Source organism: Nomascus leucogenys, chromosome 1a, assembly GCF_006542625.1.
Source record: "Nomascus leucogenys isolate Asia chromosome 1a, Asia_NLE_v1, whole genome shotgun sequence".
Classification (NCBI taxonomy): domain Eukaryota; kingdom Metazoa; phylum Chordata; class Mammalia; order Primates; family Hylobatidae; genus Nomascus; species Nomascus leucogenys.
Genome location: NC_044381.1, coordinates 66,910,407 through 66,938,403, shown reverse-complemented (window position 1 = coordinate 66,938,403; position 27,997 = coordinate 66,910,407). Strand labels below are relative to the sequence as shown.

General features: G+C 37.2%; 1 protein-coding gene across 1 annotated transcript in view; it reads left to right on the top strand.

The window, feature by feature from the left end:
• SOS2 (SOS Ras/Rho guanine nucleotide exchange factor 2) overlaps positions 1-27,997 on the top strand; it is a 113,672-nt gene that overhangs the window by 82,631 nt on the left and 3,044 nt on the right. The window contains 8 exon segments of the mRNA XM_030810181.1: positions 508-730; positions 4,617-4,736; positions 4,873-5,035; positions 9,794-9,911; positions 11,068-11,240; positions 15,565-15,681; positions 18,993-19,254; positions 19,747-19,788. Coding sequence (XP_030666041.1) covers positions 508-730; positions 4,617-4,736; positions 4,873-5,035; positions 9,794-9,911; positions 11,068-11,240; positions 15,565-15,681; positions 18,993-19,254; positions 19,747-19,788 — 1,218 coding nt within the window.

Genomic DNA, 27,997 nt, shown 5'->3' with positions numbered 1-27,997 from the left:
TACAAAAATTAGCCAGGCGTGGTGGTATGTGCAGTCTCAGCTACTTGGGAGGCGGAGGTGGGATGATCACCTGAGCCTGCAACATGGAAGTTGCAATAAGCTGAGATTGCACCACTGCACTCCAACCTGGGCCACAGAGCAAGACCCTGTCTCAAAAAAAAAAAAAAAAAAAAAGGGAAAATAATCAGAGAAATGTGAACAGTGACAAAATACTTGAAGATAACAATGTATTAAGAAGTTGTCAGTTTTATGTGTGATAATCGTGTTGTGGTTATTACTTTAAAAGAGTGTTTTAAAGATGCTTAAATATGAATGAAATACGATGTCTTGGATTTGTTTCACAATAACCTAGGAAGTGACGGGATGGCATGAGTAGGGTTAGAGAAAATAAAAAATTGGCCATGAGTTGGTAATTGTTGAGGCTGGGTGAAAGTTAAGGATTAAATGAAGATTTGCAGTCATGTCTGTCAAGTAAAAGACATTTTTCTTTATGTGTTCTTTTTCCAGGGAAAGCTATGAAAAAATGGGTAGAGTCAATCGCTAAGATCATCAGGAGGAAGAAGCAAGCTCAGGCAAATGGAATAAGCCATAATATTACCTTTGAAAGTCCACCTCCACCAATTGAATGGCATATCAGCAAACCAGGACAGTTTGAAACATTTGATCTCATGACACTTCATCCAATAGAAATTGCACGTCAGCTGACACTTTTGGAGTCTGATCTCTACAGGTAGACAATTAATGTTAACTTCTTGCTTTATTTTTAAGAATCTTGAACATTACCTATTTTCAAAACATTTTGCACATTATTCATGAGTGCTTAAAAATACCTCATCTACTCTCATGGGCATAGAGGAAAGGTCATAGCACAGTTTTTAACTAGTCTGCCCTGCAAGTAAAAGTCTTATGTCACTATTTAGGCCTAGACTGGGGACTAGCAATCCGTCACAAGAGGAATGGCAGGAAGAAGATTTTCAAGTCCACCACCCCTCTCCAACTCCTAATACTTCCTCACCTTGGTTTAGTTTGAGGTCAGTCAGTCAAGTCAGTTAGTGTGGATGCTAGGCCCTTAGCAGCTAAGTGAATAGAATATTGTGTGAGATGGGTTTTCTTTTCTCATTTACAACTCAGGCTGTTGAGAAGGGTACAGGCCTTGCATGTAACAGCTCTCTGTCAAAAAATGTCACTATCATTATCATTCCATCAAAAACTTTTCTACACCAACCTCTCTGTTTTCCCCTCCTCCCAATCCTTCCCAGCCACTAATACCTGCAGTTCTACTCTCTACTTCCATGAGTTCATATTTTTTTTAGTTTTCATATATGAGTGGGAACATGTTATATTTTTCTTTCTGTGCCTGATTTATTTTGCTTAACATAAGGTCCTCCAGGCTTATCCATGTTGCCTTGAACGACAGGCTTTCATTCTTTTTTTATGGCCGAATAGTGTTCCATTGTGTATATATACCACATTTTCTTTATTCATTAATCTGTTGATTCCATATCATAGCTGTTGTGAGTAGTATAGAAGCCTCATTTTAAAATATAAATATGCTTGGCTGGGCATGATGGCTCATGCCTGTAATCGCAGCACTTAGGGGGCCGAGGTGGGCAGATCGCTTGAGACCAGGAGTTCAAGACCAGCCTGAGCAACATGGCAAACTCCGTCATACAAAAACTACAAAAAATAGCCAGGCATGGTGGCTCGGGCCTGTAGTGCCCCTGTAGTCCCAGTTGCCCAGGAGGCTGAGGTGGGAAGGTCACTTGAGGTCGAGGCTGCAGTGAGCCAAGATCGTGCCACTGCACTCCAGCTTGAGTGACAGAGCGAGACCCTATCTCTAAAATAAAAATATTTTCAAGGCGTTATCCTGATTAGCAGCCAATTTTTAAATAAAGATTACACAGGGAAAAGCAAGAATATATAAAATTTAGTGCCAATAGGTAATATAGTAAGATACCTTTACTATATTATGTTTACTTTATATTCTTTAGAATTTGCCTAGTTTGCACGGGCTATGCCATTCAGAACCAGACTTTTAGCACACCCACCAGAAGTTGTCAATATCTGACTCAAAATGTTATGTTATATTTTAAGTAATTTAGAATCCAGGTAGCTTTGTTTATGTTGTGGGATTTGTGATAGGTAGAAATGAAGGGACTTGTTACTTGAGGTAAAAAAAAGCAAATAGTACTGCGTCATGTTTTTTCTCACAATGTAATTGTTTTAAATGAATGGACATCAGAAAAAAAGCACGTCACTTCATGTGGACCTACTTTCAGGACATAGAAACATACCTAATATTGACATCATTTGTAAACTAAATTTCTTTTTTTTTGAGATGGAGTCTTGCTCTGTCACCCAGGCTGGAGTGCAGTTGTGCAATCTCGGCTCACTGCGACCTCTGCCTCCCAAGTTCAAGTGATTCTCATGCCTCAACCTCCCAAGTAGCTGGGATTACAGGTGTGTACCACCATGCCCAGCTTTTTTGTATTTTTAGTAGAGATGGGGTTTCACCATGTTGGCCACAGTAGTCACGAACTCCTGACATCCAATGATCCACCCACCTCAGCCTCCCAAAGTGCTGGGATTACAGGCATGAGCCACTGCACCCAGCCTTGTAAACTAAATTTCTGGTGAAATAATAGAGCCACTTTAAGAAAACATTTCAGAAACTGTTAGCAAGTACTTATTTATACACAAATCTACTGATTAAAAAATATTTTTTTAATGAATAACCAAGTCTGTAGGCCATTGATGGCAATGCCACCAGTCAGTTAAAAAAAAAAAATAGAGATAGGGTCTCACTATGTTGCCCAGGCTGGCCTTGAACTCCTGGCCTCAGGCAGTCCTCCTGCCTTGGCCTTCCAGATGCTGGGATTACAGGTGTGAGCCACTGTACTTGGCCAGTTTTTAAATTGTGTATTCTAACTCACTGTATACAATGTTTTAATCTGCTCTTCTGTCTGAATTTTAATTACTCAGGCATTCAAAAAATATAGGAAATAATATAATGAATATTCATGAACAACAAAAACATTTTAGATAAAATTGAAATCCTTTGTATAATTCTCCCAAATCTTATTGCTCTCTTTCCCCTAAGAAATCACCACCACCCTGAATTTGATGTTTACTATTTCTCTTTATATTTTTATAATTTATATACATACACAGAGATTCATAAAGAACATACTGCATTGTTGTGCACTTTTTTTTTTTTTTTTAGAAACAGGGTCTCACTCTATTGCCCAGGCTGGAGTGCAGTGGCACAATCATAGCTCACTGTAGCCTTGAACTCCTGGGCTCAAGCAATCCTCCTGCCTCAGCCTCTCAAGTAGCTAGAACTACAGGCACGCACCACCATACCTGGCTAATTTTTTTAAAAAAGTTTCATGGAGATGAGGTCTTGCTATGTTGCCCAGGATGGTCTTGATCTTGGCCTCAAGTTGTCCTTCCACCTCAACCTCCCAAAATGCCAGGATTACAGGTGTGAGCTGCAGTGCCCAACTGGTTTTTTTGTTGTTGTTTGTTTGTTTAAGATAGGGTCTCACTCTGTCACCCAGGCTGGGATGCAGTGGCATGATCATAGCTCACTGCAGCCCCAAACTCCAGGCTCAAGCAGTCTTCCCACCTCAGTCTGTCAGTAGCAGGAACTACAGGGAGGAACTACTATGCCTGGTTTTTTTGTTTTATTTTTTTGAGATAGGATCTCATTATGATTGCCCAGGATAGTCTCAAACCCTTTGCCTCAATCAATCCTTCCACCTCATCCTCCCAAGTAGCTGGGACTATACGTGCGCACCACTGCACCTCAGCTTGTTTTGCACATTTTTTAAACTGCGTATACTTATGTATCATTCTGCAACATGCTTTTTACTTAAATCATTTTTGGCATTTGTTCAAGTCAATGAATACGGTTCTGGTTAGCTTATTTTAGATGCCGTATAGTGTTCCATTATATTTATACTCCACAATTTATCCAGTCTCTGGATGGTGAGCCTCTATTCACTCTTGCAAATAATGCTTCACTGAACATTCTTGTAAATGTTTTCTTATAACTTTGTTTTTTGTTTGTTTGTTTTGAGACAGAGTCTCACCCTGTTGCCCAGGCTGGAGTGCAGTGGCATGATCTCGGCTCACTGCAACCCTCTGCTTCCTGGGTTCAAGCGATTCTCCTGCCTCAGCCTCCCAAGTAGCTGGGATTACAGGCACGTGCCACCACGCCTGGCTAATTTTGTATTTTAGTAGAGACGGGGTTTTTCCATGATGGTCAGGCTCGTCTCGAACTCCTGACCTCGGGTGATCCACCCTCCTCGGCCTCCCAAAGCACTGGTATTACAGGCATGAGCCACCGCGCCTGGCCTTGAGTTATCAGACTTTTGTTCATCTAATGAGTAAAATGGGATTTCATTGTAGTTTTATGTTATTTTCCCTGAGTAAGGGATAAAGTGTGTTTTCGTGTTTGTAGCTATTTGGGTCTATTCCTCTCTGAATTACTTGTTCATATATGTGTTCATCTATCTTTTGGGTTAATTGTCTTTTTCTTATTAAGTTTTAGAAGATCTTTAAGTGATACTAATCCTTTATAGGTTAAGTTGCACTGATTTTTAATTCCATAGGAAAGTTCAACCATCTGAACTTGTAGGGAGTGTGTGGACCAAAGAAGATAAAGAAATAAATTCTCCAAATTTATTAAAAATAATTCGCCATACCACAAATCTCACCCTCTGGTTTGAAAAGTAAGTTTTAATTTACTACTTCCTAATAGCCATAATATTGTCATATTTAAGCTAAAATTCTGGCTACTCATAATTATCTTGTTTTCTAAGTGAGGTGAAGAAACTTTTCTAAGCCATGAATTTTTGTTGTTGTTAGATGCATTGTGGAAGCAGAAAATTTTGAAGAACGGGTGGCAGTACTAAGTAGAATTATAGAAATTCTGCAAGTTTTTCAAGATTTGAATAATTTCAATGGCGTATTGGAGATAGTCAGTGCAGTAAATTCAGTGTCAGTATACAGACTAGACCATACCTTTGAGGTAAGTTTTAGGCTTAACTTTTTCATTTTTTTCGGGGATGATAAAATTAGCATAAAAGAAATTTCATCTATCATCTATCTTTTTTATTAAATTCTTTGTAAATTCATCCTTGCTTCTTAAACACGATATAAATATATTAGAAAATATGTTGGTATATTATATGAATATGATATATAATATGTGAATCCTAGGCTTATATTAGAAAATATATCAATATTCAATAAAGAGTATGAGACTTGCACTGCTGTGTAATGTACTTACCTAAATGTAATGAAGTTCCAAGTGGATTTATTCAATAACACATTGATTGATAGTCTCAAATGACAAAGGATTTTAAATATAAAAATACAAGTAATGTCTTAATCACCTTTAGATAGTCAACAATAGAATAACACGGGAAGAACTATTTCAAAAACTTAAATTTGGCCAGGCATGGTGGCTCACGCCTGTAATCCCAGCACTTCAGGAGGCTGAGACAGGTGGATCACCTGAGCTCAGGAGTTCGAGACCAACCTGGACAACACGGCGAAACCCCATCATTACTAAAAATACGAAAGTTAGCTGGGCATGGTGGTGCACGCCTGTTATCCCAGCTACTCGGGAGGCTGAGACAGGAGAATTGCTTGAACTCAGGAGGCAGAATTTGCAGTGGGCTGAGATCACACCACTGCACTCCAGGCTGGGCGACAGAGTGAGACTCTTCTCAAAAAATAAAAAAATGTATTTTTTTAAAATTATAAAATATATGTTTAATATGTACTGTTGAAAATTCAGGAGATATAGAAAATAGGAAGATATTTTGCATATATATTTTTAATAACAAAATTGAGATTATATTGTGCATAGATTTTTATGGACTTTTTCTCATAAACAGTTTTCTATTTTTTTATTAGCTTATCTTCAAAAACAAGATTTTAATGGCATCAAGGTTTTCTATCATGTATAAATCAATTTATTACAACAGTAGATTGTGGGACAATTAAGTTATTTCTGATTTTTTTCTCTGATAATTTATCATGGAATATTCATATATAGAAGTCTTTTTAAGAGCTTGATTATTTCCCTAGAAATAATCTAGAGGTGGAAATCCTGGATCTGCGTATTTATGTACTTAAGACTTTAAATACTTTTGCCAAGGTGTTTTGTAGCAGGATACGATAAATGCCCCTTGGTATTATGTATTATATTAAAAGCTTTTGGCAAGGTGTGGGGGCTCTCACCTGTAATCCCAACACTTTGGGAGGCAGAGACAGGAGGATCACTTGAGCCCAGGAGTTTGAGACCAGCCTGGGCAACATAGGGAGACCCCATCTCTACAAAAAAAAAAAACAAATTAGCCAGGCATAGTAGCGTATGCCTCTGTGGGGGGCAGAAATCGCATTGCATTTTTAAATTGTATCTTAAAAAATAACTAGTGAGGCTGGGCTCAGTGGCTCACCTGTAATCCTAGCACTTTGGGAGGCCGAGGCGGGTGGATCACCTGAGGTCAGGAGTTCAATACCAGCCTGGCTAACATGATGAAACCCCATCTCTACTAAAAATACAAAAATTAGCCAGGCATGGTGGTATGTGCTGGTTTGTAATCCCAGCTACTCAGGAGGCTGAGGCAGGGGTATCGCTTGAACCTGGCAGGTGGAGGTTGCAGTGAGCTGAGATTGCCCCACTGCACTCCAGCCTGGGCAACAGAGTGAAACTCGTTCTCAAAATAAATAATAACTAGTGAGGTTGAATATGTATTTATTGGGTACTTTATGATTTATATATTCATTTCCTCTCATTTTTGGGGAAGGTGTTTTCATTTTGTTGATTTTTTTTTTTTTCCTAAAGAGTCAAGCTTGCTCTGTTGCCCAGGCTGGAGTGCCAGTGGCATGATCATAGCCCACTGCAGCCTCGAACTCCTGGGCTCAAGGGATCGTCCTGTCCCAGCCTCTTGAGTAGCTGGGATTACAGGCATTAGTCAGCATGTCCAGCTGCATTTTATTCATTTATATGGATTTTTCATATATTAAAGATACTAAGACTGTACATATTTTCTCATTTCTGTTTGTCTTTTATCTGCTTTTTAATTTAAAAAATGTATAATGCTTTGACATAAGGAAGTTTTATCATTTTTGTTTAGTTGCACATATCAGTCTCTTCATTTATGGTTTCTTCCTTTGCTTTTGTACCTGGAAAGACTTTTTTTAAGTAAAGGATAACAAGTTAGAAACTCAGCCATATAAATACTGCTTTTGGGAATGTGCGTTTTTACAATCCTTCTGGAAAGCAGTCTAACAATATATGTTAAAATTAAAAATATGCATACTCTTAGGACCCAGAATTGTAAAGAAATAAATGCACCAGAGTATAAAGTTATATGTACAAAGATATAGTTACTGCAGCATTAGTTGTAGTAGCAGAAAACAGGAAACAACCTGAATGTCTATCAATAAGAGAATGATTAAATACATCCTCTTATACCTATATTGTAGAATATTGTTCAGCTATAGAACAAAGTGAATGGGATCCATGTGTGTTGTTGTGGAAGAACATTTGTGATATTTCAGCAGGGGAAAAACTTCAGAATGACTATAATATTATTCCGTTTTAGTATCACAAAGCAGAGCAAACCCCAAACCTCTAAGTGGAATTGGATAAGTATTGAGAATAATGTGGGAGGATACATACTCCTCTTTTAACATTATTTATTTATTTATTTTTAGTGGGTTGTGATTAGAGGGGAATAGAGGAAAAACTGCTTTATACATATATTTTTCTGTTTGGGTGTTTGCATTTTATTGATTTGTATGAACTTTATATATTAAAGATATTAATACTTAATCAAATATTATGAAATAGGCCGGGTGCAGTGGCTCATGCCTGTAATCCCAACACTTCGGGAGGCTGAGGTGGGTGGATCACATGAGGCCAGGAGTTTGAGACCAGCCTGGCCAACATGATGAAACCCCGTCTTTACTAAAAATATAAAAATTACCCAGGTGTGGTGGCGGGCGCCTGTAATCCCAGCTACTTGGGAGGCTGAGGCAGGAGAATCACTTGAACCCGGGAGGCAAAGGTTCCAGTGAGCCAAGATCGCACCACTGCACTCCAGCCTGTGCGACAGAGCAAGATTCCATCTCAAAAAAAAAAGAAATATTAATCTATTTAATAAATGTGTCATAAATTGAATGCCTATATATGTGGGCCTTTTGTTGGTCTCTCTCTTCTTTTCCTTTGATCTATTTGATTACTTTTGTGCCAGTGCCACTTGTCTAAACTATCATAACTTTATAGTAGTCCTCGATAGAGAAGAGTAGGGCAAATCCTCGCCAATCTTACTCTTTTTCAGGAGGAACGTATTCTTGGTTCTTTGTTCTCTTATATAAATTTTAGAATCAATTTAAGCTCCATTTTTTTAAATTGGCATTTTGATAGGAGTTGCATTGGATCTCTAAATCCAATTACAGATTAGTGAAGAACTGACATTTTTATAGTAACAAGTCTTTTCAACTATGAACATCGTTTATGTCTTTACTTACTCAGTTAATAAATTTTGTGGGTTTTTTTTTTTTGTTTTGACAGAGATAGCATACCTCTTTTGCTAGATGTATATTAGAATTATTTTGTTTTTAGTGACCCTTAGAGACAGGGTCATGCTCTGTCACCCAGGCTGGAGTACAGTGGCATGATCGTAGCTTACCGCAACCTCCTATTCCCAGGCTCAAGCAATCTTCCTACCTTAGTAGGAAGTGGGGACTATAGGCACGTGCCACCCTGCTCAGCTAATTTTCAAAATTTTATGTGGAGATTGGGCGTTGCTGTGTTGTGCAGACTGGTTTCGAACTCCTGGCGTCAAACGATTCTCCCACCCCAACATCTCAAAGTGCTGGGATTACAGGTGTGAGCCACTGCACTTGCCCAGAATTTTTTTTAAATCATGATTTCTTTATTGATGATATCTAGAAATGCAGTTGATTTTTGTCTATTGGTTTTATATATAGCAGCATTGCTTATTCTCTCATTAACATTCTGTATGTAGATTTTTTGGAGTTTCCTCATGGGCAGTCATATCCTCTGTGTGAATAGTGACATTTTTTTTCTTTCCAATCTTTAGCTCTTTATTTCTTATTCTTGTTCATGCTAGCTAGGACTTCTGTAAAGTATTGAATAAAAGCTACAATGTTATCCCCTTGGCTTTTTCCTTGATTTAAAGGAAATTGACTGAATGGTTCTCCATCAAGCATAATGTTTGTTCTGGAGTTTATGTGTGTGTGTATATTCTTTCTGAAGTAAAAATTAATTTTCAATAAGAAGATCTAGTAATGAAGTATAAAAGAAATGCTAGTTTACTTCATTCACTAAATTTTTGTTCAAGTCTTCTTGTCTTCCGATAGTTGTCTTCTCCTTACCAAAACCCCAACCTTTAGCCCCAAAAGATCTTTCAGTGGAAAAATATTTGAATGTTCAGGAGTTATAATTTTCCTCTTCTACAGCTATGACTTGAAACCCTGGCTAGTCAAAATAACTCACAAGGCATGACGTAGAATTTTTTGTATTGCTTGATCTTCTAATTTATGTGAGTAAATTATGGGTTTTATATTTATAGATAAAGAGAGGAGAAAACACTTCAGGTAAGTGTACAAAGGAATACCACTCATCTCTTAATTTAAAAAATTGTTTTCCAGATAATTTGCAAAATTTTATAAAATTTAAGGGTTTGAATTTATAAAATATGATTGAATTGTAAAAAATTTATACTCAATTTATATACACTTTAAGGCATTGCAGGAAAGAAAAAGGAAAATTTTGGATGAAGCTGTGGAATTAAGTCAAGATCACTTTAAAAAATACCTAGTAAAACTTAAGTCAATCAATCCACCTTGTGTGCCTTTTTTTGGTAAGTTACTAAATATGGATATATTTTGAGGATGAGCGTGTGATAGCCAAAAGAGAGCAGTCTTCAGAGGCACATTATCTTTATTTTATGTCTGAGCTCATCTACTTTTATTAGTTCTCTGTATTAATAAATAATAAAACTCTATTATCTTATCTATAAAATGAAGACTATAATAGTCTCTTAGGGTTGTTAGAAATAAGGATTAAAAATATTTTGTCTGTACTACCTAATAAGCCTAGCACATAGGACGCACTCATGAAATGGTAACTGTTATTTTTATCATAACTATCAAACATCTACAGTGTTTGCTTTCTCTTTAATTTATTAAAAGCTTCTGTGTGGTTTTTAAATTTAGAATTAAAATATTGTTGTGTATGATTGAAATTGAATGATTTAAATCAAGTTTTGTCAACTTTAACAATTTTGGTATTTTGGGCCAAATAATTATTTATTGTGATGGGCTGTCGTGTGCGTGGTAGAATCTGTAGCAGCATCCTGGCCTCTATTCATTACACTCCAGTAGCACCCCAGAGTTGTGGTAACCAAAAATGTCTAGACATTCCTAAATATCCCCTGGGGGACTAAATTGTCCCCAGGTGAGAACCACCAATTTAAATGAATCAGCAATTATGCATGAAAAAGAGACTAAAAATTTTTTATTGTTCATGAATGAGAAGTAATTATTTTTCTATCTAAATTACAGGCTCTGAAAAAACAGAATTAGTTTATAAGCCTATAGACTTATTAACCAAAATTGGCTCAAAATTAATTTATTGATTAATAATCACCTAAGATACTTGGCATTAAATATTTGTAATCAAATATTAAAACATTTGGTTAGAATAGATTTAACACAATTTGCACTTGGTGAAATTAGAGTTTAGAAAAGCTTAATTTGCCATTTCTTAGATTAGCTACCTTTATTTTTGTACAAGCCAGTAGCTTTTATTTTCTTTTTATTTTAAATTCTTTCTCTTTAAAAAATGCTTAATGGAGAGTTAATGATTGTTTATCAGAGACTTAACATTTTAGTAGTAGAGTTGCTGAATAGTACAGGATGTCTTTCAACTTTACTAGATCAGTTGTTTTCCCGAATAATTGATTAAATAACAAAATTTAAAATAACTTTTCTTTAAATTCTTTTTTTTTTAACTAGGTATATATTTAACAAATATTCTGAAGACCGAAGAAGGGAATAATGATTTTTTAAAAAAGAAAGGGAAAGATTTAATCAATTTCAGTAAGAGGAGGAAAGTAGCTGAAATTACTGGAGAAATTCAGCAGTATCAGAATCAGCCTTACTGTTTACGGATAGAACCAGATATGAGGGTAAATATTTTCTTTCCATGTCTTTAAAAGAGAACGTGTTAGTGGGTACCAAAAAAAAATAGAATGAATAAGACATACTATTGGATCGCACAACGGGGTGACTACAGTCAATAATAACTTAATTGCAGATTTAAAAGTAACTATAAGAGGCCAGGCACTGTGGCTCACGCCTGTAATCCCAGCACTTTGGGAGGCCAAGGTGGGCGGATCGCTTGAGATCAGGAGTTGGAGACCAGCCTGGGCAGCATGGCGAAACCCCGTCTCTATGAAAAATATAAAAAAAAATTAGCTGGGCATGGTGCTGGGTGCCTGCAGTCCCAGCTACTCAGGGGTCTGAGGTGGGAGAATCACTTGAGCCTGGGAGGGGTAGGTTGCAATGAGCCGAGATAGCGCCACTGCACTCCAGCCTGGGTGACAGAGTAAGACTCCGTCTCAAAATAATAATAATAGTAATAACTATAAGAGTATCGGCTGGGCATGGTGGCTCACGCCTGTAATCACAGCACTTTGGGAGGCTGAGACGGGAGGACCACTTGAGGTCAAGAGTTTGAGACCAGCCTGACCAACATGGTGAAACCCCATCTCTACTAAAAACACAAAAAATTAGCCAGGCATGGTGGCGGGTGGCTGTAATCCCAGCTACTTGGGAGACTGAGGCAGGAGAATCATTTGAACCCAGGAGGTGGAGTCTGCAGTGAGCCGAGATCATGCCAGTGCCCTCCAGCGTGGGTGACAGAGGGAGACTCCGTCTCAAAAAATAAAAAATAATAGCTATAAGAGTATAATTGGATTGTTCATAATACAAAGGATAAATGCTTGAGGGAATGGATACCCCACTCTCCATGATGGGATTATTCTACATTACATGCCTGTATCAAAACATCTCTTATACCCTACAAATATATACACCTACTCTGTACCCATGAAAATTAAAAATTTTAAAAATTAAAAAAAACATTTTAGATCTTGTGTGACCTATAAGAAATATCATAATTATTTGTCTTGCTATGAAAATAATAGAAAAAAATTAATCAGTAGATAGCAGATTAAACATTAGACATTCTACACTATCTGCGGTTGTTAATATTGTTACTAAGTACTTTCTTTTGAAAGTATTGCTTCTTTGTGTAGTTGGTTCAAGCTACACCATAAAAAGTGAATGACAAGGTAGAATGATGTCCATGCAGTAAAAAGAAAATTCACTGCTAGATTTGATAGCCATTTTAGATAATTTTACATGTAGCAAAATAACGTTATATAATTCATAAGAACAATGTGTCTAAATAGGAAAAGGGTCAGGAAAGTGGTGTATGTATGCCTGGCAGAAGATGATTTTTCTAACATCCTGTCAATTGATGCTCTATTTTGAGCAATAGTGTGTAATATTGATACTATAGTAGTATAAAATATGAAATAACCTTCTAAATTAAACTATGATATTATGTTTGTGTTAAATGAATGTTATTATATTATACTTACTTGAACTTGGGAACACATAACTATCAACCAGAAAATGTTCACGTGTCATATTAAAAATTGTGCTAAACTTTTCAGACATAATCTGCATGCAGATTGGGCATACTGAGTGAAAATATCCATCATTACTTCCATCCTCCTAAATTATGAGATGGTAACTTCTTTGTTCCCAGTCCTAAGAAAAAGACCACCTAAAGCATACCATTGATAAAAATGATAGGTCGGGCACGGTGGCTAATGCCTGTAAATCCAGCACTTTGAGAGGCTGAGGTGGGTGGATCACCTGAGGTCAGGAGTTCAAGACCAGCCTGGCCAACATGGTGAAACTCTGTCTCCACTAAAAATACAAAAATTCGCTGGGTGTGGTGGCACGTGCTTGTAATCCCAGCTACTCGGGAGGCTGAGGTGGGAGGATCGCTTGGACCCAGCAGGCAAATGTTGCAGAGAACTGAGATAGTGCCACTGCACTCTAGCCTAGGCGACAGAGCGAGACTGCATCTCAAAAAAAAAAAAAAAAAAAAAAAAAGATACTTGCTCTTAAAAAAAGAAAAAAGTGGTAACCTACTGATGGTGACCTGTTTCATCCCCTCTCACCATTGAACCCACCCTCTGTGATGTGGGGCTTCAGAGGGCTAAGGAAATACGGTCCCAACAGGAATAATGTTACACTTTAATTCGATATACTTGAAATAGTACTTTTAGTATTCATATCTCAGAAACATACCTGCTAATTGGTGTTTGTGGTGTGGTCTAGGGTTCCTACCACCATTTAAAGCATTTTTGGGAGGAAACGTCTTCTACATGATTGAGTCAAACAAAATAAATTTAAAATGTAGACAAAGTAGCTATTCACTTTTCAAATCATACTTAAATAAATAGTATTTAAAAATAGAGCAAAGGATGAGAAAATCAATACTGCTGTTATAGCTTTCTGAAAGCCTTTAATTACTATTGGCTAATATTTAATTTAGCTAACCTGATCATAAGAACACGTTTCAGTATTGTTAAAGGAGTAATATAATTTTCTTGAAATTGGCAGAATGCCTTAAAAATGGGAAGAATTTTATACTAGAAATTTTAAAGCTCATTTTGCCTACTGCTAAAGCTAAAACCCAGTACCATTTTTATATATGCTTCTAAACCACATCAAAATTAAATAAAGCTAAATCCAGTAATTTGCTGCTAAGGAATTTTTCTAAGGAAATCATAAAAAATGTACAGAAAAATTTATATACAGGAGTTAATAAAAATAATTATTATAATAGCAAAAAATTAGAAAGTACCTATATGGATAACTAGCTATGTGGAGATCATTAAATTCTGAAATATCCCTCTGATGAAATACTATAGAGTTAAAATTTGTATTTTGTAGAATAAGCATAGAATAAGCAAACCAGCTGGGTGCGGTGGCCCATACCTGTAATCCCAGCACTTTGGAAGGCTGAGTGAGACTCTATCTCAAAAAAAAAAGCAAACCACATGGAAAAAAGTTAATTGAATATAAACTTCAGAAAGATTAAAATTGATATCCCAGTTTTTCAGGAAAATATATATAAATTATATATTAATAATTATATATAAATACATATATACATGCATATATTTACATGCACAGTAAAATCATTGGAAGATAGTCTAATATTTAAACGTAAACAGTGATATTTCTGGTTTGTAAGATTACTGTTTCTTTTTCTTTTTTTCTCTTTTTTTGGCAGTGCTAAATCATCTAAATTTTCTACGTTAAAACTTAAATTTAAGCTTAAAATATTTTTTGATAAAGACAAAAATTTTAAACATTTTATTTATTAGGCTTTTTTTAAGAGGAGAGGTCTCACCATATTACCCTGGCTGGTCTCAAATTCCTGGGCTTAAGCAGTCCCCTGGCCTCAGCCTCCCAAACTGCTAGGATTACAGGTGTAAGCCATCATGGCTTGGCTCAGATAAAAACATTTTTTATACTAGAAGTTAGCACAGATAGGTTTAAGTTTATAATCATTCTTTCTTTCTTTTTTTTTTTTGAGACAGAGTTTCGCTCTTGTTGCCCAGGCTGGAGTGCAATGGCGTGATCTCAGCTCACCTCAACCTCCGCCTCCCAGGTTCAAGTGATTCTCCTGTGTCGGCCTCCTGAGTAGCTGGGATTACAGGCATGCACCACCACGCCCAGCTAATTTTGTATTTTTAGTAGAGATGGGGTTTCTTCATGTTGGTCAGGCTGGTCTCAAACTCCCGACCTCAGGTGATCCACCCATCTCAGCCTCCCAAAGTGCTGGGATTACAGGCGTGAGCCACTGTGCCCGGCCTATAATCATTCTTGACATTACTTTTAAAGTAATTTAAATGACTACTTTTAAAGTAAAAGAAATTTCCAGAATAATTATAAATGATCAAGAATGATCTATAAATTGGATTAACAGACCTTAATCTAATTTATCTCCACTTTTTTTCTGATTATCAAAACTTCACTGTGGATTATAACCATAGCTTTGTTCTAAATATTTTTGGTAGCTTACTGGTGATGATCATTTGTTACAATGAGTAGGAGTAAAGTTTCCTAAGGAATAAGTAGTGCTACTACTGAGCCATTAAAATGGTAGTAAATGAAAACTCATATTCTTAATAGAACTTTAAGACAAGAATATAACTTCCACAGAAATTATATAATCTTATTCAGAAGTAAAGAGATTGGAATAAGCAACACTTGTGAACTTTTCAGATATTGTGTTCTTAATGTGTTAATTTTTTAGCATTAAAGTAATTTTCAGTAAAAAATTTTAATGAGATCTTATTTTAATAAGATCTAAAATATATACTTATTATATATGCACTTGTGATATTTGTTTAATTCCAGAGATTCTTTGAAAACCTTAACCCCATGGGAAGTGCATCTGAAAAAGAGTTCACAGATTATTTGTTCAACAAGTCACTAGAAATTGAACCTCGAAACTGCAAACAGCCACCTCGATTTGTAAGTCTTTTATAATTTCGGGAACAAGTGTTGTGTTTTTTAAAAGATTATTTTCAGTGTTTAACAACCTGTTATCTTAAAAATGTAATCGAATGGCTGTTCCTAGGTGTTTTGTTTGCAGTAATATACTATTTCTAAAATTACATATACTGTGGGGGGAAATGTCAGCCTTTTGATAAAATCTGGTTTATGCCTTATCTTACTACTACTTATTTATGTGTTTCTACTTTTGATCCCTCCTGGAATAATGCAAAAAGGTGTGAGAAAGTGAGAACTTAATAGGTAGCTGAATGGAACAAAAAAAATGAAAAGACCTAGGAAGGTGTAAGCAAATGTATTTTGGTTCTTGTGACTTGATATGACTTCTGCCATTAGGGCTCCATGGTCCATAGTTGCCTCTGGAACCCATCTCTGTCACTAGAATTTGATGCTGCAATTTCCAGTTAACTGCAGGAGTTTGCAATGGCAACAGAAGTAGTAGAAGATGAATTCTAAGTAGCAAAAGTGAAGCAAGATATAGAAGGAAGTAAAAACACAAACCAACTTTAGGTGAGGCAGGAAGTCAGGTAGTTTCATGCTATCTCATCTTCACAGTTGTGTGATATATGAGGGGACTTCAAAAAGTTCACAGAGGCCCCGGGCATGGTGGCTCACGCCTATAATCCCAGCACATTGGGAGACCAAGGCAGGCAGATTGCTTCAGCTCAAGAGTTTGAGACCAGCCCGGGCAACATGGCAAAACCCTGTCTCTACCAAAAATACAAAAAAATTAGCCAGGCATGGTGGTGCACGCCTGTGGGGTGGAGGTTGCAGTGAGCCAAGATCACTCCACTTCCACTTCACTCCAACCTGGGTGACAGAGCAAGACCCCATCTCAAAAAAAAAAAGAAAGAAAGAAAGAAAAGTTCATGGAAAAATGGAATGGAAAGATAAATTTTTTGATGGAATTAAAAGATAAACATAAAAACATAAACTTTATTTCCCAACATAAACTTCCTCAAGTTCAGGACACTTTTGTAAGCGCTAATGCCAACCATTTTGTCCATCCCTAAAAAGAAGATTGAAGATTCTGGGAATTTAACCATGTCAATACAGTCTCTTTTACATTATTAACTGAAGAAAAATGGTTGCCCTTTAATTTTTTTTTTATAATTAGAAAACAAAAAAAAAGTCAGAAGGAGCCAAGTCAAGACTGTAAGTGGATGCCTAATGATCTGCCATCAAAACTCCCAAAGAATTGCCCTGGTTTAATGAGAGGGATGAGCAGGAGCATTGTTGTGATGGAGAAGGTCTCCTTAGTGAAGCTTTCCTGGTTGTTTTTCTGCAAAAGCTTTGGCTAACTTTCTCAAAACAGTCCCATAATAAGCAGATGTTATTGTTCTTTGACCCTCTACAAACTCAACAAGAAAAATGCCTTGAGCGTCCTAAAAAACTGTTGCCATGACCTTTGTTTTTGTTTTTTTTTGAGACAGAGTCTCGCTTTGTCACCCAGGCTGGAGTACAGTGGTGCAATCTCGACTCACTGTAACCTCCACCTCCCAGGTTCAAGCAATTCTACTGCCTCAGCCTCCCAAGTAACTGGGATAACAGGTGTGTGCCATCATGCCCGGCTAATTTTTGTATTTTTAGTAGAGATGAGGTTTCACCATGTTGGCCAGGCATGTCTTGAACTCCTGACCTCAAGTGATCCACCTGCCTCGACCTCCCAAAGTGGTGGGATTACAGGTGTGAGCCACCATGCCCAGCCTTTTTTTTTTTTTAATGGCAATAGAGTCTTGCTATATTGCCCGGGCTGGTTTCAAACCACTGGCCTTAAATGATCTTCCTGCCTCAGCCTCCCAAGGTGCTAGGATTACAGGCATGAGCCACTGTGCTTGGCCAACCTTTGCTCTTGACTGATTTGGTTTTGCTTTGACTGGACCACACTTCCACCTCTTGGTAGCCATTGTTTTGATTGTGCTTTGTCTTCAGGATGATACTGGGAAGCCATGTTTCATTTCCTAGTAACAGTTTTTCAAAGAAATGCTTCAGGGTCTTGATCCCACTTATTTAACATTTCATTGAAAGTTTTGCTCTTGTCTGCAGCTGATCTGGGTGCAATGGTTTTGCCATCCATCTAGTGGAAAGTTTGCTCAACTTTAATTTTTCAGTCAGAATTGTGTAAGCTGAGCCAGTTGAGATATCTGTGGTGTTGGCTCTTGTTTCTGTTGTTAATCATCAGTCCTCTTCAGTTAGGGCAGGAATGAGATTAATTTTTTCCTCAGAAATTGATGATGATGGTCTGCTGCCATTGGCTTTATCTTCCATATCATCTGATCCCTTGTTAAAATGAGTTATCAATTTGTAAACAGCTGATTTCTTTGGGGCATTGTCCCCATAAACTTTTCATAAAGTATTAGTGATTTCACCATTCTTCTACCCAAGCATCATCATGAATTTGATATTTGTTCTTGCTTCAATATTAGCAGAATTCGTGTTCTTCTGATAGGGATTCTTTACAAACTGATGTGTTATCCTTCTTAGTATCTCAAACTAGGTACCGTTCAGACATGTTATAATAAGTTAGTATGAGTTTATTTTGATGGAAAAAAATGAAAGTCATGCATAGTTATTTCATAATAGACATTTGCCATGCACTTTTTGAAAACCCCTCATAGATCTTATTCTCATTTTACAAAGGAAAATAGTGAGATTCCAAGGGGTTAAATAAGTTTTTCAAGGCTGCATAGCTAGATATTGGCACAGTTGAGATTTTAACTCAAGTTTTCTTATCTGAGTTCTGTGTTTTTTATTCAATTACTCCTGCCAGAACTTGAAAAATGGGACAGAGGTCAGGGTGGGAGACGATAGGAATTTTCTCCAAAGATTTTTAAAGCACCAGCGTAGAGGTTGATCATTTAGTATAGGAAGGGGAAAAAATGATCTTTTTTTTTTCTGAAGCATATAGCATACTATGTTTCATAAATTGTGTTCCCAGTAAATGTTTGTAAAATTTATATAGATATTTTCAAAGAGAAGTTTAAGTTCGTATGTTTTAGGAGTAAAATGTGATTTTCACATACAATTTCAAGAATTTTATGTCTGCAGTGCTGAAAAGAGACTTACTTATATTCCAATTCATTTTAAAATTAAGCCAGTCAAATCCAGAAGATTCTACCAGAATGATACAGGCTGTCATTGCAGACTGAAAGACTGCACGCTTAAGAACTGTATGCTTAAGAACTAATAAGACTAATAAGGTAGCTCTAAGTCACAGAAACAAAATGCTGTCTATGCAAATTTGTGACATTAATTATGTTTGCTTTTCTCAGCCTAGGAAATCAACTTTCTCCTTAAAATCTCCTGGAATAAGGCCTAACACGGGCCGACATGGCTCTACCTCAGGTACTTTACGAGGTCACCCAACACCGTTAGAAAGAGAACCATGTAAAATAAGCTTTAGTCGGATTGCTGAAACTGAGCTGGAATCAACAGTGTCAGCACCAACCTCTCCAAATACACCATCTACTCCACCAGTATCTGCTTCTTCAGACCTTAGTGTATTTTTAGATGTGGATCTCAACAGCTCTTGTGGTAAGTATTTGATGTAAACCATTTGGTAAAAAAGGAATCCTGTGTCTCAGATAATTCTTATCATTTTAATTAGGGAACTATAGAATTGCAAACTATATTAATGTGAAAAGCGACATCTAAATGTGAAAATAATGATTAATACAAGAAGTAGAGCATAATTTGTGCATTGTTGATGCATATTATCTTCTGATTTACTCATTCAACAAAGATTTGTTTAGTACCTTTGGGTCCCACTACCAGTCTAAAGGGAGCAATAGATGATGAATAAGAAAACAAATAGATAAGTTCTGTGATAGAGGGGAACCACTTAATGCTAAGAAGGAAAACTATTCTAGTACAGAAGGTTCTGGGTTAATTTTTTAAAAAACTAACATGGCAAAAGATGATGATAAAATTCTGCACTGTGTATTATGTATTATTTATGGAAACATTTAAAAAATAATGCCATACATGTTACCTTCCTTTTCAAATTAATTTTTCTTATTCCAACAGGCAGCAATAGCATCTTTGCTCCAGTGCTTTTGCCACATTCAAGTAAGTAAGATTTAAGTTGATTCTAATGAAATGACTGTAAAGATAATAATCTGGTTGATTATATTTGAGTATTTTGGGTTTTGGCAATATTAAAGAATAAGAAAAGTTATAAATAAATTTAATTATTTGCTTACAATTGTGTACTACTTAAGCTTCACTATAGTTTATTTTCATCAGTTTTTATGATCGTTCTAAGGGCTGTATGGCCTTGAAGAAATTACTTACCTTCCCCACACTTGTTAAGGATCAAATGAAATAACTGTATAGAACACCAAGCCGGGCGCAGTGGCTCACGCCTTTAATCCCAGCACTTTGGGAGGCCAAGGCAGGTGGATCACGAGGTCAGGAGTTCAAGACCAGCCTGGCCAACGTAGTGAAACCCTGTCTCTACTAAAAAATTACAAAAATTAGCCGGATATGGTGGTGCACGCCTGTAGTCCCAGCTACTCAGGAGGCTGAGGCAGGAGAATCGTTTGAACCCGGGACGCAGAGGTTGTGGTGAGCTGAGATCAGGCCACTGCACTCCAGCCTGGGCAATGGAGTGAGACTCCAATCTCAAAAAAAAAAAAAAACAAAAAACAAACAAACAAAAAAACCTAAAATATTGCTTGGCATAGAATGAATAGTAATTTCATGTCAGTTGTCTTTCTTCCTTACCCTTTTCAAATCATTTTCCCATGGCAATAATATACTAAATGTTTATCAGGTTCCCAGGATATCCTCAATCACTTATTTTTTTTACATCATCTTATTTAATTAAAGCAGTATTTTAAGTAAAGCACTATTCTATCATTCCTAATTATTTCATAATTTATAACTTTTAATGCTGTTAACTTTCTCTCTGTGGTCATTTGTTTAAAACAAAATAACTCAAAAATGAACACAGCACCTTTGGGTATAATTTTCCCAATCTGGAGAACATCTGCTTCAAGCATAGTAAAATATATAGTAGCAAGTTTCCCTATCTTAGGAGAAAAATAAACTTAGTCTTTTAAATGTTTAATTTTATATTTAATTTTAGGTTAAAAAATTTTTATCTGGCCAGGGACAGTGGCTCATACCTGTAATCCTAGCACTTTGGGAGGCTGAGGCAGGAGGATCACTTGAGGCCAGGGCAACATAGCAGTTCAAGACTAGCCTGGGCAACATAGCAAGACCCTGTCCTCCCTACCAAAAACAAATTTATCAAAGTGGCATATTAATAGAATTTAAAAGGGAAATAGTGCTAAAACACTTAAAATGAAATTAACAGTGGTTCTCTACCTCACGTTTTCACCACTCCTTTTCTTGTTGTCCAAGGACACTTCCACAGTTGTAAATGATGTTTTTATAGTCTCTCTTGAGTCATTAATTTTAGACAGTGTTTACTGATCTCCTCTTATGGTGGATGAGAATTTCATGTCTACCCTGCCTATACTTACCACATTTGGTGCAAATATTATTCACTGCTATGCGTCCTTTCTTGTATAGCCCTGTTTCCTGGAGTTAATAATTGCCTCACTAATGTTTAGGTTTGTTTGTTTGTATGTTTGTTTAGCACCTTTCCATGCCCTTTCATAGCAGTTTTCCATAAAGTCAGGCCAATCAGGGAACCTAGCAAGGTTTTCCTTTTTCTTTTCTTTTCCTTTTCCTTTCCCTTTCCCTTCTTCTCTCCTGGAATCTTCCTTCCTGGTGCCTTTTTGTCCCCCTGTTCCAGTTTGGACTGGTTGATATTCAGGTATTGACCCTGCTGTCATCCTAGAACTTTCTTTCATTGTCATCCTAGAAATTCCCTTTGCCTCCCTCCTGTGTTGGATCCTTGTTTTTGGATTCCTCATCTTCTTTCTTGATATGCTCCCTGATTTTAATAGGAGTAGCTCCTTTAGTAGCTACGTGAGAAAAGATAATACATAAGACCTAAACTTTTTAAGTGCTTGCATATATGGAAACCTATTATACCTTTTTTTGTTTGTTTTATTTTGTGGAAGCCTATTATACATTTAATTGTTAATAGTTTAGCTGGAAATAGAAAGTAAAAATAATTTGACTCAGAATATTGAAGTCATTTTCCTCCACAGTCTTCTACCTTTCATAATTCCTGCTGAAAAGTCTAATACCATTCATTTACTTACTCAGTACATAATTTTTAAATGCCTGATATATGCAGGCACTATTCTAGGTGTGAGAGTGATAGTAGTGAATGAAATAGACAAATATTTTTCTCTCAATGATCCTACAGTTTCAATCTTTTTTTAAACTTAGAGCATATTTAACAGTAGCAGAGGACCCAGTGTCATACAGAGGGACCCAAATATACAGAGCCTTAAATGAAATAGAATTTTATTCCTCACAATAGCCAGAGCAAATAGGCAACTGTGCTCCACTGGGTTTTCCAGCTAAGCAGGGCAATTCAGAATTCTCAAGATGTGACTTCCATCTCTGTCTTGAGTACCTGCTGTAGTTGTTACCATTTTTTGGCTAGCAGGAAGATGGAGGGCAAGGAGCTTTGTTATAAAAATATGATCTGGGCCAGGTGCGGTGGCTCACGCCTGTAATCCCAGCACTTTGGGAGGCCGAGGCAGACAGATCACCTGAGGTCAGGAGTTCGAGACCAGCCTGACCAACATGATGAAACCCCATCTCTACTAAAAATACAAAAATTAGCTGGGCATAGTGGCGTGCGCCTGTAGTCCCAGCTACTCGGGAGGCTGAGACAGGAGAATTGCTTGAACCTGGGAGGTGGAGGTTGCAGTGATCCAAGATCGTGTCATGCACTCCAGCCTGGGGCGACAGAGTGAGACTCGGTCTCAAAAAAAAAAAAAAAAAAAATGGAGGCCTTCTTAGCTACAAAGGAAGCTAAGAAACGTCTCTAACTAGGTAGCCATTTGCCTTACCAAAATTCGTGGGATCCTGTTACTAAAAGGAAAAAGGGAAAGGTGTACTGGGAAGCAGCAGGCTCTGCCACGATATGTTGAAGAAACCTTTAAGGCATTCTCTTTATTCTTAATAATCTACAGCTTCACAATGAACTGCTTTGATGTGGGTATTTTTTTTTTCATTTTGCCATCTACTTAATGAGCCCATTAAATTTAGAGATTCAAGTGTTTGATTTCCAGAAAATGCTTCCTATGGCTTTGGTAATAATTTTCCCCCAGCGTGTTCTCTGACTCCTTTTGTGGAGCTCCTTTTTCTTATTCTCATATATCCTAGATTGATCCTCCAATTTTCTTGTCTTTTATCACCTCTTGTCCATCTCTTTGTCTTCTTGTTCTGTTTTCTGGAAGATTTCCTTACTTTATCTTTGAGCTCTTCTACTTATTTTCTTCATCTGTCATAATTTTGAATTTCTAAGAATTCTTCTCAGTTCCCTCTGATTGTGCCTTTTTTTAATAGCATCCTATTCTAATTTCATGGATGCACTGTCTTATCTCTCTTAGGATAATAATTATAGTATTTTTAAATTTTATTTTTAATTGACAGATAATTGTATATGTTTATGGGGTATAATCTGATGTTTTGATACATGTGTACATTGTGGAATGATCAGCTAAGTCGCATATCCAGTGGCTGGGCAGGGTTGGACCGGGAAAGGGGAGACTTTGGTCAATGGATGCGAAGTTTCAGTGACTATAGTTAATAATAATGTATATCTCTGGATAGATAAAAGAGAAGATTTTAAATGTTCTCACCACAAAGAAATTATGAATATTTGAGATGATGGATAATTATAGTATTTTTGAAAAAAAAATTTGTTTTGTTTCTGGTGTTGTCTCTTTTCTGACCTCCTTTCTTATATTAGTTGTAGTCTCTTGTCTTTCATATTGGAGGCTTTCCTTTCTTGTCCAGTAGTATTTGTGTTCATATTTTAGAATGAGGGGAAACTGATGGGAAGTGCTATATCTATCTCCATGGTCACTTATTGACTTGTGGGTTTCACTGTAGAGTGATGGAATGATAACTTTTTACTTAGGAAATCCCCAAATGTTAGAATCTATAGGCATTTTCTCTAAGAATGTTTAGTTTCTCTAAAGAAGGATCTTTGAATCTGCCTGGGGCAGTCTCTCCATGTAGTATGGATATCTGTGTTTTCAGCTCAGACTAGTATCCCAAGTCTGGGGTTTAGATTCTCCAGAGAATAAAACTGCCAGTCTCCTACAGAGGTGGGAATGAGGTCATTGCCTGGCCTCACTAAGTAGGGGAGAGGAGAATGGGGTTCTAACTGTCCCTTATCCAGACTTAACCAAGTCTTCTGTTTTCATGTCCATGCCTTCCTTTGTACCAAATGCCTTTAGCTCCTGAATCCTTATTTGGTTCTGTGGGGCAGATTTGCTGCTGCTTGTCAGTATTACTCTCTGTAGACATTTGGGTTTCATCTTCCTCCATCTGTCTCCATATACATTATAATCTACCTTCATGAATTAAAGCTTCAGCTTCATATATTTCCTGGCTTTATTGAAGTTTGTTGATATTTCTTATTTTTCTTGTTGTTCCGTGGTGGAAATATCATTACACTATTAGTTTCTTAGTACCGCCATAACAAAGCACCACAAACTGAGTGGCTTAAAAGAGCAAAAATATATTGTCTCACAGTTCTGAAGGCCAGAAATCCAAAATCAAGATGTTGGCAGGGCCACATTTACTCTGAAACTTGGAGAAGAGAATCCTTCCTTGCTTCTTCTAGCTTCTGGCATTTGCTGGCAATCCTTGGCATCTCCTGATTTGTAGATGCATCACTTCAATCTTTGTCTCCATTATCATATGGCTGTCTTCTCGTGGTATGTTTCTTTATTTCTTCTCTTCTTATAAAGACACTGGTCATGTCATACTGGATTTGGACCCATTTTAATGACCTCATTCTAACTTCATTACATCTGCAAAGACTATATTCCAAATAAGGTCACAATTATAGGTACTAGGTTATGGGACTTCATCATATCTTTGGGGGAACACAATTCAACCCATAACACTGTGCCATTGTAGAAGTAGGAATTCTAGACATTATTTTGAATGGTAGTAAAATACATTTTCCATATAAGAAAATTTTACATTTTGAAATTTAATAGAAAATTGAGAATAACTGCATTAAATTCTGAATATTCTAAAATAAATCTCCAAAGAAAATAAAATATTCATAGCAAGTATGAAAAGTACTCAGATGAAATGAGAAAAACGGCAAGACTCCATTCACAGTGAACGTGGGTACTTCACATCAAAGGAAGTATATCTTGTAAAGAAACATAGATAATTACAGATAGTTCAGCATCATTAGAAATCTGAGGAATTCTACACAATAGTGAGTTGCCATTTTAGTCTTTTGAATTAATGTGTTTTTTTTGTTGTTTTAGTGTGAGCAAGCCTATGGTAAAAGGTACATTACTTATCCCTACGTAAACTGGTATATTAGTATAACCCTTTTGGAAAGCAATCTGAATACAACATATCAAACCATAAAAATGTTCACACCCTTTGATATTACTGATTCAGTAGATAATTGAATACTTAGTTTGTACCAGTTACTCTGCTAAGCACAAGACATTCAGTGGCAAACAAGAAAGACAAAGCCTCTGCCTTTATTTATACAAAATACCCAATAAATGTTTGGAAAAAGTCACATGCATGAAGATTCATCCCACTCTCTCGTCTTTTCTTCCACTTCACTTGTCACTGCTTGGTCTCTCTTGCTGGTTCCTCCTCACCTTCCCAAACTATTGACATTGGAAGGCCTTAGGACTCAGTTTCTGGACCTCTTCTCACTCAGTTGGTTGTTCAGTCTTGTATCATTAACATGATGATAATTCCCAAGTTTATATCTAGCCAGAACCTCTCTTCTGACTTCTAGACTCATATATTTAATTACCCATTTAACATCTCCAGTTGGATATCTAATAGGAATCTCAAACTTAACCTCTCTGAAACTTAGCTTCTTATTATCCCCTCCAAAGTTGTTCCTCTCACTGCCTCCTCATCTCAATTCTAATTACAAGCATCCAGTTACTTAGGCTAAAAATACTGTAATAGAAGTATCTTTTACGTCTCTCCCTTTCTCACACCCCAAATGTGACCTATCAACAAATCTTGACTACTCTCAAAATATATCCAGAACCTAACAATTTTTTGCCGTCTCCACTGCTGCCACCCTGGTCCAAGCCACCATAACTTTTACCTTGTTTATTACAGTAAGCATCCTAACTTCTTATCTTCTCCACTTCAGTATGTTTTTAGTATAGCAGCCAGAATGATCCTTTTAGAATCTGAGTTAGACCTTGTTTTACTTGTGCTTAAAGCCCTCTGGTGGGCCGGGTACGGTGGCTCACCCCTGTAATCCCAGCACTTTGGGAGGCTGAGGCGATGGATCACCTGAGGTCAGGAGTTCAAGACCAGCCTGGCCAACATGGTGAAATCCCGTCTCTACTGAAAATACAAAAATTAGCTGGGCCTGGTTGCAGGCGCCTGTAATCCCAGCTACTCAGGAGGCTGAAGCAGGAGAATTGCTTGAACCCAGGAGGCAGAGGTTGCAGTGAGCCGAGATCACACCATTGCTCTCCAGCCTGGTCGACAAGAGTGAAACTCCATCTCAAAAAAAAAACGAACAAACAAACAAACAAAAAAACCCTCTGGTGGCTTTCCATCTCACTCAGAGTGAAAGCCGGTTCCTTTAAAGAACCCACAGGCCCTACACAGTTTGGGCTTGTTTGATCTGTCAGACCTCATCACTTATTCTCCCCCTTCACTCAGTCTGCCTCAACATAATGGACACATTATTGCATCAGTGATTTGCTCTTGCCATTCCTGCTGTTTATAATACTTTTCAGCCATTTAGCCTCACAGCCTGCTCCCTTACCTCCTTCAGGCTGTTACCTTAATGAAGCCTTCCCTAATCACCCTATTTATGTTGCTCCCCTCCCACCTCTTTCTATACTCCTTTCCAACCAAGTATTTCTTCTCATAACTTATAGGCATCATACTTTTACTTATCTTTCCCTAACCTAGATTATAAGTTCCATAAGGACATGAATTTTTGAGTTTTGTTCACGGTTATATTGTTAGTGCTTCAGACAGTGCCTGACAGTATTAGCAGGTGCCCAATAACTGTTGAATGAATGAATGAATGGCAGAAAATTAGAAGTAACTTAGATAGCTAACTAACATTACAGAAATTGTTTAGTAAATTCTACTGTATTCACCACTTTGGAATAACTGCAGGCACTAAAAAAGTTCATAAAAACTGTAGTCTTGTAGGGAAATGCTCTTGATAGACAATTAAATTGCATTCAGACTTCAGCAAGGGTTATTGATTACTATGGAGAAATATACTGGTTAAGTGGTGACTGTAGAGTCAGACTCAGGTTCAAAACTCATAGCTTTCCCATCATTCACATATCATCTGCTTCCATGAGTGTGTGTGTCTGTTACCATCTAAGACTGGCTTAAACAATAAGAAAACACTCAGACATACTTGGAAGCTTAGAGGAAGGCTGCTTTAAGACTGGTTGATTCAGTGACTCGATGATGTAATTGAAGACCAGGGTTCCTGTACTCCAGCCTGGGCAACAGAGCGAGACACCGTCTCAAAAAAAAAAAAGACCAGGGTTCTTTCTGACTCTTCATTGTTTTGTCCAGATTATCAGCTTGATTTAAAGCTGTTTTCCCTCAAAATCATAACTGGCAAGAGCAGTAAAGGTTGTGTGCTTCTTTGTTCAGTCAAATTATATATAGAGAGAAGTACAGACAAGACAGTATGACAGAATGCTTTTCCAAAAAAGAGCAAGGAACTTCCTTTCCATTAGCCCCCAGAAAATCTCCTTTTAAATTTCACTGGTCTGAATTAGGTCACATGCCTACAGTTAAACTCATCACTCTGGCTAAAGGAATGGGATTACTCTGGTTGATTTATACTAATTAGGCCCCATCCCTGGAGCTAAGGGGTCAGGTTCACTTTCCCTAAAAAAATGGCTACTTGCATGAAAGAGAGGTAGATAAAAATCTGATCATGTTAAGAAAGTGAGTCCCATGCCTATTCCTTGGCTTGAATTGGGGTGCCCTGGGCAGGATTGGCCAACTAAGCCAAATGGGGCAGATTTACCACCACCGAGAGGAGTTCTCCCAAAGACGGGACAAACAATGCTGGCAGGTCTGAGGAACATCCTCTGCCTAACCTCCCCACACCATCTGCCAACCTCATAGGCATACCTTTTGTATCAGCTATTTCCCGCTGGGCCAACAGGACCCC